Raw genomic sequence first — 16,355 nt, forward strand, 5'->3', positions numbered from 1 at the left:
GTGGAATCGTTGTTCCATGTCCTAATTTCTAGAGCAGCAGAAAATAATCTTGTTCCTTCTTCCATCTGACATTCTTTCAAATATTTAAAAATGGCTATCATGTCATTCCTTAACATCTCTTCTCCAGATTAAACATACCCAGCTCCCTAAGATTCTCATTCTAGGACAGGGTTTTCAGACCACTTTGGTTGCCCTCCTATAGATATGCTCAAGCTTGTCCAGTTTAGTAAAGCAGAATAGAGTGGCACTATTATTTCCCTTGATTTAGACACTATAATCCTATTGATGCAACCTAGAATTAAATTACCTTTCTTAGTTGCCACACCACATTGTTGACTGATATTCAGCCTGTGATCTACTAAGATGCCTCGATGTCTTCCGGATGTACTGCCATCAAGTCAGGAGTCACCATTCCTGTATCTGTGCATTTCATTTTGACTGTCCAAATGTAGTATCCTATATTTCTCCCTGTTGAAATTCATTTTGTTAGTTTTGGCCCAGCTTTCTAATCTGTTAAAGTCATTTTGAATTCTAATCCTGTCCTTTGGGGTATTAGCTACACCTCCTAATTTAGTGTCATATGTAAATTTGATAAGAATGCCCTCTATTCCAACATCCAAGTCATTGATAGACACAGAAGTCTGTTTTATACTGAGTCAGAATCATGGTCTATGTAGCTTAATACTGTTGACACTGATTGGCAGTGGCTCTCCAGAAATTCAAGCAGAATTGTCTCCAGTTTGATGGAGATGATGCCTCCTCCCTTTCCAGAGGGAGCAGTAATAGGTTCTTCAATCCCTCCTACAGGGAGCGACTCTCATAAAGGACATAAAGGACTATTCAGTAAGGGCATGGGACAAGCCACCTTAGGCACTAGAGTTGTTGTTCCGTAAGAGTGGCAGGCAGTGGCTAGTATGGGAATAGAAGCTGTTAGTGGCAATGACTTCTGAAATATATCCCAGCAGCTGAGCTGAGCTAAGGATTTCTGACAATGTGTGGTTGTTGGAAACAGGCTCCTTGCCAGTATGCAAGGCCTGCTTCTGTGAAGCTGTAACCAATGATGATGTGGTTTGTTTTTTATTCAAGTCTGATGTCCCTGTTCATGCTTTATTCCCAACTGCAGTCACAAGAGAATAATGAGCCTGATAAGTATTCTGTCAGTGGTTTATGCTTCTTCAGATCCTGGTTTTGTGTCCATTGCCTCTTTTCTCAGCTTTCTCTGCCTGTGCCTTTGTGTGTGTGTGTGTGTGTGTGTGTGTGTGAAATCACTTTGGGTTCTTTTCTTTTAATCAGCATCTCATTTTCTAATTTTTGTTTCCAGGAGCCAATTCACACAACCAAATTTGGAGTCTATTTTCAACTATGCTGCTTTATTGTTGTTATTATTGGGTTTTTTATTTATTAAAAAAAGCTAGCCTCTAAATGGAATGCCTTCCTGCTTACTGAAGTGGTTGTCCCAATTTCCAACTTGGAAGCTATGTACCAGAGTTACTGGACCACAGCAAATGTTCAGTTGGAAATGTTTTCAGTGGCACACTACACTGAAATCTGGATATATGGTACTCAGATGACTGCTTCAATGCACCCATATTCAAGCCAAACTGAGGGAAGGGAAAATGCCAACACATACTAAAATTATAAGTGAGGTGGCCTGGAAACTATTAACTGCTGGTCATAAACATTTTCAGAAATGCAGAAAAAATACCTTTTTGATTGTTTTTTTATTGTGAAATGGTAGCTTCCTTGTTTAAATGTGCATGTGTCCAATTGGTCCTTGTTTTCCACCAGTGACTGTAGTATAGATTGCATTACTTCAACATGAGAAAGAAATAAAGAAAGGAAATGCAATTAGTTCCATAGGTTCATGATATCATCTTGTTCACTCTGTGATACAGTATATAACTGGGAAGGATAATATAGGATATCTGACTCCAAGATATGGGGGAGAGGGCAAAATCAGACTACTATCCAAATAAAAATTCTGACCGCCTCCATGAAATTTTTAAAGCACCAACATTTTTAGCACTGCAATAACTTAAAACTCCAATTGAACATTAAGAAATTATGATTTAGGCACCCAAAGAAAAGGGGCAGAGAGTTACCAAGGTAACATGAACAAAATAAATACAGGGTGATTCAAAAAGAATGGTGTAAAAGTAAAGCTACTATTATTTGGTTTCGCACCAGTATAAACATTCTAGTTGTGAACATTTTTAATATCTCACTCTCTGTAATTTTAGAAATTTATAGAATCATAGAATCGTAGAATCGTAGAGTTGGAAGAGACCACAAGGGCCATCCAGCCCAACCCACTGCCATGCAGGAAATCCAAATCAAAGCATACCTGACAGATGGCCATCAAGCCTCTGCTTAAAGACCTCCAAAGAAGGAGACTCCACTACACTCCGGTGGTGTGTTCCAATGCTGAACAGCCCTTACTGTCAGGAAGTTCCTCCTAATGTTGAGGTGGAATCTCTTTTCCTGTAGCTTGCATCCACTGTTCCGGGTCCTGTTCTCTGGAGTTGCAGAAAACAAGCTTGCTCCCTCCTCAATATGCATCCCTTCAAATATTTAAACAGGGCTATCATATTACCTCTCAACCTTCTTTTTTCCAGGCTAAACATCCCCAGCTCCCTAAGTCATTCTTCATAGGGCAAGATTTCCAGACCCTTCACCATTTTAGTCACCCTCCTTTGGACACCCTCCAGTTTCTCAATGTCCTTTTTGAACTGTGGTGCCCAGAACGGGACACAATATTCCCGGTGGGGCCTGACCAAAGCAGAATATAGTAGCACTATTATTTCTCTCGATCTAGAGACTATACTTTTATAGATGCAGCCTAAAATTGCATTGGTCTTGTTAGCTGCTGCATCACACTGTTCACTCATGTTCAATTTGTGGTCTACTTGGACTCCTAGATCCCTTTCACATGTAGTCTCATTCAGCCAAGTGTCCCCTCATCGTATATCTGTCAGACTAACTGGACGATAATTGTTGGGATCCTCTTTCTTCCCCTTTTTGAAGATAGGGACAATGTTTGCCCTCCTCCAGTCTGCTGGCACTTCTCCTGTTCTCCAGGAGTTTTCAAAGATTATTGCCAATGGCTCTGATATTATATTTGCCAGTTCTTTTAATACCCTTGGATGTAGTTCATTTGATCCTGGAGACTTAAATTCATTTAGATTAACAAGATATTTCTGTACTATCTCTTTACTTATTCTGTGATGAAATCCCCACTTTCTGTCCTCTGCTTCATTATCCTCAGGTTGAGCACCCTTTTTCCTTTTCTGAAAACACTGAGGCAAAGAAGGTGTTGAGTAATTCTGCCTTTTCTCTGTCCCCTATTAGCATTTTGCCATCTTCTCCATGCAGTGGCCCTACCATTTCCTTCTTCTTCCTTTTGCTGCGGACATATCCATAAAAGCCCTTTTTATTCTTTTTAACCTCTCTAGCAAACCTGAGTTCATTCTGTGCTTTAGCTTTTCTGACTTTACCCCTACACATGCCTGCTATTTCTTTGAATTCCTTTTTTGTGATTTCCCCCCTTTTCCATTTCTTATACATGTTCCGTTTCAAACTTAGCTCGGTTGAAAGTTCCTTAGTCATCCATCCTGGTTTCTTGAGACACTTCCCGTTTTACCCCCTCACTGGAACTGTTTGAAATTGTGCCTTCAGTATCTCTCTTTTGAGAAAGTCCCGTCTGTCCTGAACTCCCTTATCTTTTAGTATTTCTGACCACAGGATCACCCTCAGTACTTCTCTATGTTTACTGAAATCTGTTCTCCTAAAGTCTAGAATGCGTGTTTGACTATGTCTGGCTTCTCCTTTCCACTGTATAAGAAACTCCAGGAGAACATGGTCACTTCCACCTAGTGATCCCACCACTTGCACCCCATTAACCAAGTCATCCTTGTTGGTTAGGATCAGATCCAAAATAGCTGACCCCTTTGTTGCCTCTTCCACCTTTTGGACAATGAAATTGTCTTCCAGGCAAGTGAGGAATTTGCTAGACCTTGAGGATTTGGCTGAGTTTAACTTCCAGCAAATATCAGGATAGTTGAAGTCGCCCATCACTACTATATCTCTCTTTTCTGTGTGGTCATCTGTTCTAGAAAGATATCATCCAATTTCTCAGTCTGACTTGGGGGTCTGTAGTAGACTCCCACCATGACATCCTTGTTATTTCCCTCCCCTTTAATTTTTATCCAGATGCTCTCCACCTGGCTTCCATGAATGATGTCCTGCATCTCTTCACTGGTGTAAATATCTCTGACATATAGTGCTATTCCTCCTCCTTTCCTGTTTGGCCTATTCCTCTTAAAAAGGTTATACCCCTCTGTTTCCACATTCCAATTATGAGACTCATCCCTGGCAGAATTTGGGGGGAAGGGTGAAGTAAAATTTCATGCAGGAGCAGAATTTTTATATAGGGGCCAATGCACTAATTTTGCCAACCTATAGGTACACTCTGACTATATCAGGTGGGATGAAAATGAAGGAATTGCTGGGGAAGTGGAACATGTAAATAGTAAATAGATACACCAGTTGATGGTGAAACAATTTTGACAAATCAAAGCAGATAAAAAATATGTGTAATCTTATACATAATATAAATATTGATTTATCTACAGTTGACCCCAATTAAATTACCTTCTTGTAATTTACAGCAGTGGTCCCCAAGCTGTGCCCTTTAAAAGATTTTGGACTTCAGGTCCCAGAAGCCTCAGACATGTTGGCCAAAAGTCTAGGATTCTGGGAGCGGAGGTCCAAAAGAGCAGAGTTTGGGGACCACTGGTGTATGGTAACTTGGTAAATAAATACTTACATAAGGTCCACTGATACCATGGGTCCACTCTAGTATGGACTAACAATAGGATTTAGGCCTTAGCAATTGGATAGTTTCTTTTTATCCAGTGGAAGAGCTAGTTTTAATCTTAACATTGATAAAGATTATTCTGACGAGCTGTGACTGAAGTAATAGAACTGCAAGAGTGATTGTGTGAGTTGGTTATAAGATAGCACTGTGTCACTTTCACTTTAAGGTGAAATGCATACAAGACATTGGAAATGAGAAGCGAATATGAAAGGTAAGGCAAAGCAGGACTTTGAAAAGGATTAGCATTTACATTCAACATAGAGCCATAATGGGGCTAGTTATAATTACACTGAGGCTATGAGAATGTGAAATGCACATTATACAGGAGAAGGTTGCTTCTGCCAGAGTTCATGCATTCCATTTGTGGCCTGTATGCTTCATGTGAAGAGGTGGATATTATATTATGGAGCACTAACACTCCCCTTATTGCAGGAGAAAAAATTCAAACAATTGAGTTTGGGAATGGTAAAGCACACCCAGCTGCAGTGCAGACTTAATGGGGACCACTTTAGCAAAGTATGAAAAGTTACTTTGGTATGTGGCTACGCTGGCTGGGAGATAGATCCCAAAGTAACTCTTCCAATCCCTACTTCTCAGAATAGTTATATATAATAAAAAAGCAGGAGAATGGAAAAATAAAAATTTACGTGCTTTCATGAATTTTCTTCTAATATGTCCTCGCACACCTGAAAATGACATGGGAGAGACACATGTGTCCCAAGTTGTAGGATAATCATGATAAGACTGTTGGGTAGCATTTTATATCTAGTTGTTTGTGTGCCTTCAGGTTGTTTCCTGAAGGCACACAAACAACTAGATATAAAATGCTACCCAAGGTGAACCCAATCATAGGGTTTTCTTGGCATGTTTCTTCAGAAGGGGTTTGGCATTGGCATCTTCTGAGGCTGAGAGAATTTGACTTGCTCAAGATCACCCAGTGAGTTTCCATGGCTGAGTCAGGATTTGAACCCTGGTCCCCCAGGGTCCTAATACAACTCAAACCACTACACCACACTGCCTTATGTGTACAGTAGGGTTGGGGACATCTATGGCTCTCTGCTGTGGACTACTACACCCTCGTCATCCATTGCCATTGCCTCAGTTGGTGGGGGTTGTTGGGAAGTGGACTCCAGCAAGACTAGGAGGAGATGAGTTTTCCCAGCTGACTTACAGCACAATTCTATGCATGTCTGCTGAGCTGTATGATTCATATGAATTCTTTCCAAGTAAATTTGTGTGTATATGTGCCTGTCAACTTATGACAACCAAATATGCCTAGAGCCCCTGAAATAGCAGTCACATTACAGAATCACATTTCTGACTGCCATTCAATTTGCTAGTTACAATTCCTTCAGTTTCTAGTAATTTGCTAGTAACAGTTCATTTGATTGTTACAGCTGAATCCAACCCTTGTGATCTGAAATCCTATTGGGGACATATATTTGTGTAAAAGCCCAATTGCAATTAATTGACATCCCTACTGGCTTGCTGAAATAGCTTTTTGAAACCTCCCTTTGTAAGCTCCCACCCAGGTTGGCACAAAGTCCATGGCTCTCCAGCAAGACACATGGGCACATTTTCTGGCCTCTCACGTGCCCCAGTCCAGACATCCCACACAGTTAGCTTTACACCATGGTAGCTCTCAGCCACAGTGCTTTATTTCTTTATGGAAACAAACATATTACATTCAATCTTGTTATTTTGCTTCTGTTGCAAGGATGAAATCATTTTGAATTATGAAGAGCTTGGAAAAGTAAAATTTCTGGATTTGAGCTATGGGCGTCCCCTGGCCAGCATGACAACTGGTTACTTTTCCAATCTCCTTAATAATCTTCCTATTTCTTAATGCAGGTTCAATTCCTCTCCTTTTTGTATGATTAATAAACCCGACATGGACTGCATCTGCACTGCAGGAATAATCCAGTTTGACATCACTTTAACAGTCTCAGGCATCACTTTTTAAGCGCGATGATACAAATTATCCCACTCATGTATTCTGGGTTTGTTAGTCATGCTACACAACGGCATTGACATGTATCTCTTTGAGTTAGTTTGCTCACACATGCAAGCATTTGAATAAAGATGGAGTTGACAACTTGAATGCATTCAGAACACATTCAGGCTATGCAGCATTTTATGTTGGGTCTATTTGCATTGGCTATTCACACCACCAATGATGTGGATCTTTTTTAAAAACTTGGGGGAAAACTTGGTATTGATTATCCCAGATAAAGTGGGGGGTTTTGGTAGCCTCCCCCCTCCACCCCCCAAATCAGGTACATTCAGGATTCGTATGAACAACAGCGATTCAACTCAGATTTATCCTGGATTATTTTCACAGTGTGAATAACCCCATAGTTCATTGGTATGGAAATCTGGGAATTGTAGTTTGTTGTGGCACCAGAGCTCTGTGACAGAGAAGGCTAAATGTCTCACAAAGCTAAAATTCCAGGATTCCATAGCACTGAGCCAGGGAAGTTAAAGTGGTGTTCACCTGGATTACTTCTCTAGCACGGACGCAGCCTTGGTCTGGTACAGGGCTTCTCCTTTGTTCTCAGATACCAAGACTCCTGTGTCTCCATTTCACACAGGAGTTTATCACATGAAGGAGATCAGGAGTTTATCCAGTGAATATCCTGGGAAAATCGTATAATTATGTGAAATGATTTCAGACGTCACAAAAAACCTGCCATTAAAGTGGACACAAAGAAGCATTAACCCACATTGTTTCACTTTTGGAATTTCAGCAACAATGCATTTCCGATATCATTTTAATTGTGTGTGCTCACCATTCGCACAATTATTCACCATTTTTGCTTTATTTGATGGATGTGCTTTAAATGTGTATTAAGCTCTATAGTTTTTTGTAGGCTAAAATGAAATGCATAGATATAGGATGGGAGACACCTGGCTGAATGAGACAACATGTGAAAGGGATCTAGGAGTCCAAGTAGACCACAAGATGAACATGAGTCAACAGCGTGAGGCGGCAGCTAACAAGGCCAATGTGATTTTAGTCTGCAGTAATAGAAGTATAGTGTCTAGATCAAGGGAAGTAATAGTGCCACTCTATTCTGCTTTGGTCAGACCCCACCTGGAATACTGTGTCCAGTTCTGGGCACCACAATTCAAAAAGGACATTGAGAAACTGGAGGGTGACTAAAATGGTGAAGGGTCTGAAAACCATGTCCTATGAGGAACGACTTAGGGAGCTGTGGATGTTTAGCCTGGAGAAGAGAAGGTTAAGAGGTGATATGATAGCCCTTTTAAATACTTGAAGGGATGTCATATTGAGGAGGGAGTTTCCTGCTGCTCCAGAGATTAGGACCCAGAACAATGGATGCAAGTTTCAGAAAAAAAAGATTTCACCAACATTAGGAGGAGCTTCCTGATAGTAAAGGCTGTTTGACAGTGGAACACTCCCCCTCAGAGTGTAGTGGAGTCTCCTTCCTAAGAAGTCTTTAAACAGAGGCTGGATGCCCATTTGTCGGGGATGCTTTCATTGTGATTTCCTGCATGGCAGGGGGTTGGACTGGATGTCCCTTGCGGTCTCTTCCAACTCTATGATTCTATGTTCTGGAAGAGTTTATTCTTACGTTTTGCCAGCATCTGTGGATGGCATCTTCAGAGAATGCTGGCATGGAATAGAGTTGGATATACATACATACATACTGTGTGACCCTGGGTAGGGAGCAGTGATTTCCATGTTAATCTGTGTTTTAAGCTCTCTTTAATGCTGAAATTAGCCCCAGTGTGACAACATGCCAGTTGCCTCTTCTAACACATCCAGCGTTCCCAAATCCCTGGCATTTCCCATTCTTTCTGTTTTCCTTTCTACTTTCCTGCCTCTTCCCCACTTGCCCAAGCCTAAACCCACCTGGTCGGGCTTAATATGGAAATAGGCGACTCCTAAGGCAACATCACCCCCTACTGGCGATGCAGGGAAGGACACGACCCAAAGGGAGAGAAAGGCGAAAGACGATTATTCTTGTCTGTGGGCAAAGAATAAAAGCTGGAGAAGTGGAGGGGGGGGGGGGGGGAGAAGGGAGACGATGTTAGGAGCCCAAAATAATTAACATAGCCCAGGAAGCTGCATCCTTTGAACGGGAAGCGTTGATGCTCAAGGCTGATGGAGAAGGGAGCAGAAAAACGCCTTTTGGAAAGTTTAAGAGGTGTGAAGTCGAAGGCTTTCATGGCAGGCATCCATGGTTTAACTCGTGAGGAACACATCTGCCTCTGTGCAGAAATCTGGTCGGACCCCGTTTTAAGTGGCAGGGCTTCATGCTCTGGAATTCTGGGAATGGCAGTTTGTTGTGGGAAATGACTCCCCCCCCCCTTTTTTTTTCAGGCGTTTTGTCTGTCAGCCTTCAGGGAAGCTTCGCTCTCCTCATGAGGAAAAAGGGGGGAAAGGGAAACTTTCGGGTCTTCGCCCTCTGCTGAAAGGGGCTTCTTTCTCTCTCCGGCGCTGTCTGAGGAGAAGCCGCGCTCGGTTCTTCCCCGTTTGGTTTCTCGCCTTGATGCCACAACTCCTCCTCCCTCTCTTTTGGCGGGACGCTTTCGCTATCCTCCTCCCTCCTCCCTTGAAGCGGAATAAAAGCGCGCCACAAACGGATACTGTCCCTCTCCTTCGGCGGATAGCTTTTGCGGAGTTGGCCCCCGAAACAGAGCTCACTCTTAAACGGGGTGCTTCTTTATCTCTTTCAAAAAGTAGCTTTGGGGGTTCCCTCCGAAACAAAGAGGGGGGGGGGAAGCTCACCCATAAACGAGGTGCTTCTCCATCTCTTTCAGAGAGTAACTGTTTGGGGGTCCCACCGAAGAGAAGAGGGGGAAAAGCGCCCCCACAAACAGGGCGCTGGTCCCTCTCCTTCGGCGGGTGGCTCCCCTTAAAGCAGAGGCAAAGAAGCTCCCCCACAAAGAGGTGCTCCTCCATTTCCTTCTACCTTTGGGGGAGCTGCCTTCTTGGAAGCAGCAGAGAGGAAAAGAAACGCCCCCCACAAGCGAGGGTTGCTCCTCCATTTCCTTCGGTCGGCAGTTTTTGGGGGCCAAGCAGAGAGGGGAAAAGCGCCCCCACAACGCCTGCTCCTCCCCCTCCTTTGTTGGGCAGCCTCCCCCCCCCCCCCCTTGAAGGGAAAGGGAACCAAGAAGCGCCTCCAGAAGCCTCTCTCCTTCCTTCGCTCGCCAGGGAGCCTTCGGGGGCTGCTCCATCCTTGGAGCGGAGCGGGAAAAGAAGGGTTCTCTCTGTCCTTGGAAGCGGAGAGTATTGGAAGCGCACCCTTAAAAAGAGGGCGCTGCTCCTCCGTCTCCTTCGGCGGGTGGCCTTTCAGGCGGAGAGGGAGAAGGAGCGCACCTACAAGAGGCCCCTCCCTCCCTTGACCCGCGGGGGGTTTCCTCAGGGGGCCTGGCCAAGCGGCAGCAGACTGACGGAGCGCCGTCCCGCCCCTCTCCTCTGCCTCCTCTGCCTCCTCCTCCTCTTCTTGGCTTTGACGCCCTCCTTCCAAACCCGGCTCCAATGGAGGCCGTCAGCGGCTGAAGGCAGTCCGAGGCAGGGAGGAGGTCCCCTTCTGCAGAAGGCAGCAAAGGAAAGAGAGAGAGAGGGAGAAGAGGCAAGCGTTAGGACTCGGGGGGAATCGCTCTCTCTTTCTCCCTCTCCGTGTGTCCTCCTGTTCCTCCTGCTCTCCTCTCACTCCGCTGCCGCTCGCCTTCTTTCCTCAGAGCAGCAAGGGAAGCAAGCGGGCTGAGCGCCCCACTCTCGCCATGCCAGGGACGGTGGGCAGGCGCCACCAGACAGGGCTCCTCCGCGACCATCACCGCCACCTCCCTCAGCGCCGCCACCCTGGGAAGACGGAGATGTGAGCTCCCTTTGGACCCAAAAGCATGCCTAGGGTTGCCACGCTGCTGGCCACCCTTTTGCAGCTGTTGCAAAGCGCCGGGGCGCAGGGCTTCGCAGGTAAGGAAGGGCTCCCCGTCGGCAGGAGGCTCTGTCCCTCCAGAAAAAGCCTCCTCCTCCTCCTCCTCTCTCTCTCTCTCCCTCTCTCTCTTTCAGTGAAATAAACCGAGATCGGTCCTTTGTGGCTTTTGAACTCAACCTCCGCTTGGAAAAAAAGGACGGGTGGCCTCGGTCCCCCTTTTCTATTTTCTCCCTCCAAAAGCCACCCCTTCTCATTTTCAGTTTCCTCTTTTTAAGGTTTCTTAATGGTTCGGAGGTCGCTTGCTTTGTGGGTTGTTGGCTGTAAGGGTCCTGAGGTTTGTGACCGCCAAGCTCAAGGAACCTGAGCAGAAGGCAGTATATGCTTCCTATCTAGTATATGCCTCTATCTATCTATATATATAGATGTGACTTTTATCTTGCGTTTCCTTCTGGATCTTAAAAAGGAACTGGCGCCTGCAATGAAAATGCCGCTTAGTCTTAATTAAGACTATGTCCCACGCATTTACCGGGGAGTAAGTCCTCTTGGACCTCAGTGGGGTTACTCCTGAGTAGTCGTGTAAAGCCTGAACTCCGTGGGGTTGCTTCTGTTGAACTCGGGGAATTACTTCTGAGTAGCCTCGTAAAGGAGACAGGTCTACTCGAGAATAAGATTCACTGGGGATCACAGGGGTTTCTTCCTCTATAGGGAAGTGTCCGATCATCAGCTTTCAGCCTTTTGTCTGAAAGAGTGTGGATCCGGATATTGCAGAGAGGCTGCTCTCCTTGCCTCAATATCCAGCTGAAAACAAACCCAGACGAGTCTCGAGTCTCAGAAATGGAACTTCCATCTGCATTCACACTGGAGAAATAACCCGGTTTGGCACCACTTTTTCAGCATCCTGGCTCTAAAGCTATGGAATTCTGGGAGCTGGAGGTTGTTGTGGGCCCACAAGATACTCCAACTCCCAGAATTCCATAGCTTTAGAGCCAGAAAAAGAGTTAAAGCGGTGCCAAACCGGGTTATTTCTCCAGTATGAATGCAGCTGGGAGTGGCTTGCTTGCTTTTCTTGGCATCTTTGACGATGTGTCCTTTGGAGGCTTCTTTGGTGCCTTGTGTGATCTTGAAGGCATGCCTTCTTTCTTTTGGAGTTAAGACACTAGGGACCTTTTTATAGTAAACAGTTGCTCTCCATCAAAGGAAGAGGAAGAGTGCCAAGTATTCGAAAAATGTGTGAGATCGTCATGGGGGAGTCCTTCTCTGCCTTTAATCACAACTTGGAGAACATATTTAAAAGTTCGCCAGGCTACCTCTCTCTTCACCCCGTCCCCATTTCACAGCAGACCTTGGCATCTGGAAAAAGTTGGCATAACTTTAGGTGGTTGGGAATGTGTTGTGGTGCTTTCACACTTGCCAGCATCTTTTCCTAGAAGGCTGTGTGTGTTGAAGCACACAGAGCCTTTAATCGTCAATAGGAATTTCCTTCCAATTAAGTGTGCTTCTGACACCTGTCTCCATCAAATATTTGGGAGCCTTGCTCTGCTTTTGTGACCTTGCTCTGGACCAGTGTTTGCACACGCAAGGCTGTTTCAAAATCCTATTTGGGTTGAAATGAATAAAAGAGTCATGTTAGCGTAGACTTTGAAGATTCATTTTTAAAATGTCCATGTTGCCTCAGTTTTGCTTTGTCATCCAAACCTTCAAGTTTGATCAAACTTTAAGAAAGGGGGTTTCCCCTCCTTTGGGGAAGACAATGCTGAATGATCAAAGAAATTTCTTGTCTGGTTTCCTAAATATAGCTGTATTGGGGAACCTAGCAAACAAGGAAATCAGAAACCTGAAATGAATGTTTGCATGTCAGGAGAGGCTTTCAAGGAAAGTTTATGCAGAAATTATGAGCGTGGAAGTGACCTTCTTAAGCTCTGTACAGTACAGAGTGATATATGTGCAGCATGCGGTTTAAAGTAACTGAGGAATGCTACATCCAGTCTTGAATGGAAGGGAATTGCATATGTTCTTAGGTGTCATTTTTAAAAACCTTTAAGAAGTATCTATTTGCTAATTCTGCTCACTTGCTGTGGGTATTTTATGAAGCTGCAGGCACTGCTGTGTTCAACTGCTCTTGATGTGAGCCTTCAAGTTCTTTCCAACTTATAGGGATACATGGGTTTTCTTGGTAAGTTCCTCCAGAGGGGTTTTGCCATTGCCATTCTCTGAGGCTGAGAGAGTGTGACTTGCCTGAATTCACCCAGTGGGTTTCTATGGGCGAGCCAGGATTTGAACCTTGTCCACTCTGCTAGGCTTGTCTATCTGATGTAAGTCCAGCTGAGTTCAATAATACTTGCTTCTACATAACCAAATGTAGGATTGTACCCTAAAATATTATATTTGCTCTTTTCTGTTACTGTTCTGAACAAAGGGTTTCTGCAGTTTGTAAATTCCAAGGCAAGTTACTCTGACTGTGAGAGCCTGATCGTAAACATCTTAATTAGGACTCTCTCCCACTAATGTTCAGCAGATTTGCTCTCTCATAACAATGATGTGTTTAGGATGGTTGCATAAGTCCTAAACTTTATGTTGACACTGTTTAAATTTTGATGGAACTTGCTTCCCAACTTAGACACTGGCATAAGGTTGCAGGTGGCAGAGTCTCACTATGACCATAGTTGTGAGCATAGTTATTATGCACAGGGTTGCACAGGAATGGATAGAAATTACATCATATATGAATATTTCATGTTAAGGTTCTAGCTGTCTTACAGGACATGCCAGGGATTGAACTCCTAGCTGGATGGGAAGCAGCATTCTTAAAGAAAGGGTAAGGGAGTATGCTTCATAGTCCATCCTCAGGCAATACAACCATATTTTTAATGATTAGGGTCAAAATAAGTATGGACACTTTATGAGGAAGAAGAGGAAGCTATGGAGCAAGAAAGCCAGAGGTAGGAGAGCTTGGACAAAAGCAATTACAAAAATGAAAATAGATTGGGCAGCAAGGGTTAGTGAACAGGTCAGAAGCTTCCATTATCATTGTTTGCGAAGGAAAAAAAGTCAGTGTTTGCTCTCTCTGATGGAGGACATCACCTTTTATCCCCTCCTACAGCCTTGTTGTTAAAAAAAGAGAAGAAGATAAAAGAGGCTCATTTATAGAAATAAACATGACTTGGTGGGTGAGCCTTTTCCATAAATGAGGCTACAGCAAATGTTATGTCTTTCATTTTTGAGATTACCCTTAACCACTGAAGACTTAATGCCCTGTAACCAATTTGCACAGCTAATACTCAGATAATGAAAGCAAAGATAGGAAAAAAAATCTTCAAGAATTCTGCACCTCTCTGATGGATTTTCATGCTGAATCACATGAAAGCTTCCATCTGTTGCAGCCAATGCACTTCCCCAGTTCTCCATCAGATGGTGCTGCCTTCATAACTATGAGAATGCATTTGCAGCTTTTTGTCCAGGACATTGTCAATGAACTGTGTTGTCGGTGCTTTTATGTATTTCCTTGGTAATCTTTTGTCAAAACTTCCAGCATTTTGTGAAGCTGGCAATTTCATTTCTGTTGTTGTTGATTTGAAAAACAAGAAATGCATAGTATTCATCAAAGCTGGGGGGGGGGGGAGTGTTGCTTGCATCTTTTCCCCATTAAAAAAAAGTGGTGTATGAGGGATCTTTTAAAGGGTTTACTCTGAGTGCCCTCATCAAGTGAAACAAAATGGGTGGCCAATGGGGAAAGGGCCTTGTAGTGGCATTTGGCTACAGAATAGCTTCCCTAAAGACACTCACCTGGAATTGTCTTTGTGGTCTTTTCGGCATCAGGTGATGGTAGATATATTCTCCTTAGCTCTTAAAAGGTGTGATCTTAAAATCTATACTTCTATCCAACTGCTTGCAGGTTGTATATTTTTAGCAATGCCATGCATTTGGTTTTACATTTTTCTCTCTGCTGGAAACAGATGGTTTTGAAATATTTTAAAATTGTTTAATCATTGCAAGCTATTCATGACCCTGGTTTATTGGGGAGGGGATATATAAACAGCAAGGAAGTAAACATTGCTTATTTCTAGTGAAACTAGTGAAGAACACCCCTGTTGACCTCAGTGGTCTAGCACTTAATTGCAGCTATTAGTAGAGGGGCCAGAATCAAGTGGTGGACTTCTGGTGATGCAAGAGCAAAACCTAGCAGAAATGGGTGGGGATGAACCCCCCCTTTCCCCTTGCAGCCTCCCAGAAACCTCCAAAACCATCTCCAGAGGGTTGGAAACCCCTGGAACCAGTTTTCAGGTAGCCAAGAACAGCAGAAGTTTATAGGATGGAGGAAAGAAACAGACTTTTGTAACTGCCGGTGCAGTTGGATTAGCTCTGAGGGGCTAATTACATGTTAGGTTAATTTTGTGGTTTGCAGCTACATTAGGGAATTTAAAACATTTAATCCCAGGATCAAATTTCATTGGGACACAAGTGCACAAGGATGACAGGTTTATTGTCTCTCTGCAAAATTAGTAGTAGACATATCAATAGGAGTTACAGCTTTTTTCCCCCTGTGACTAGTTGCAGCTTGACCATGGGACAGGATTCACCTGGAATGGTGCTGGGGAGGAAATGGCTAAACCTCCCTCAAAATGTTGCTGTCCTAATGGAAATGGCTCTCCTCTACCTAGGATTGATTTTAAAAATCCTCTTAACATATGGCTTGTAGTCACAACAGTTTTAATATGTACTTAGCTTCTGATAGCATTTTTCAAAGAGCCTTTTAGGATTTTCAAAGAAATGTAGAATTGGGATCATTTAGTCCAACTTCTGCCATGCAGAAATGTGCAACTACATCACTCCTGAAAGAAGCCCATCCAGCCTCTGTTTAAAGACCTCCAAAGAAGGAGATTCCACCACCCACTGAGGCAGCAGCCCATTCCACTGTCAAACAGCTCTTGCACTAAAGAGGTTTTTCACAATGTTTAGCTGGAATTTCTTTCCTTGTAATTTTCATCCATTTGTTTATAGTTCTAGTCTCTGGAGCATCAGAACACAAGTTTACTCCAAGTACAATATGACATCTCTTTAGATATTTAAAGAGAGCTATCCTGTCACTTCTTTTTTGCCCTACTTGTCTCCCATGGCTTGTCTATGTTCTGCTTTGAATTCTCAGGCTTGTCTAGTGCAAAAGTGTGATCTGAAAATAATATCCCAGAAACACTACATCAGAATGTTGCTTCAGCTCCATAATATATCTCTCATTAAGGAACCCTGATGAACTTACATAAGGAAAGCCAGTCAGATCAGACTAGAATGAGCTAGTCACTAGACCATTCTGACCCAGCATGGAATTACATGCATTGATTAGGCAGATGATTATGCATTTACCATAATAGCTCTGTTCTGTCTAGGGCTTGTGGAAATTGTATGCCTAAAAATCTCAAATGTCATTGTTTTACACCTAAAGCTACTTATGCCAATAGTTTTTATTGCACCTTATGCCCATAGATTACATAAAGCAGGCATTATATAATTAAGTTGTGCACTCAGAAAGAAGTAGAACCCTTTGCATGTTCCAGTGTTATGCAACCCCTGTAATG

The 16,355-nt window shown here is 43.5% G+C and overlaps 1 protein-coding gene across 13 annotated transcripts in view; it reads left to right on the forward strand.

The window, feature by feature from the left end:
* Positions 1-10,413: 10,413 nt before the first annotated feature.
* LOC149315753 (receptor-type tyrosine-protein phosphatase T) overlaps positions 10,414-16,355 on the forward strand; it is an 849,328-nt gene continuing 843,386 nt past the window's right edge. For all 13 annotated transcript variants that reach the window (XM_089514002.1, XM_089514000.1, XM_089514008.1 and 10 more), the window contains exon 1: positions 10,414-10,823. In XM_089514002.1, the coding sequence (XP_089370128.1) occupies positions 10,751-10,823 (73 nt within the window). In that variant the 5' untranslated portion in view covers positions 10,414-10,750. The remainder of the gene's footprint in view (positions 10,824-16,355) is intronic.

This window comes from Sceloporus occidentalis, unplaced genomic scaffold (genome assembly GCF_023333645.1).
Source record: "Sceloporus occidentalis isolate IW3139 unplaced genomic scaffold, rSceOcc1.0.p SCAF_3, whole genome shotgun sequence".
Taxonomy (NCBI): Eukaryota; Metazoa; Chordata; class Lepidosauria; order Squamata; family Phrynosomatidae; genus Sceloporus; species Sceloporus occidentalis.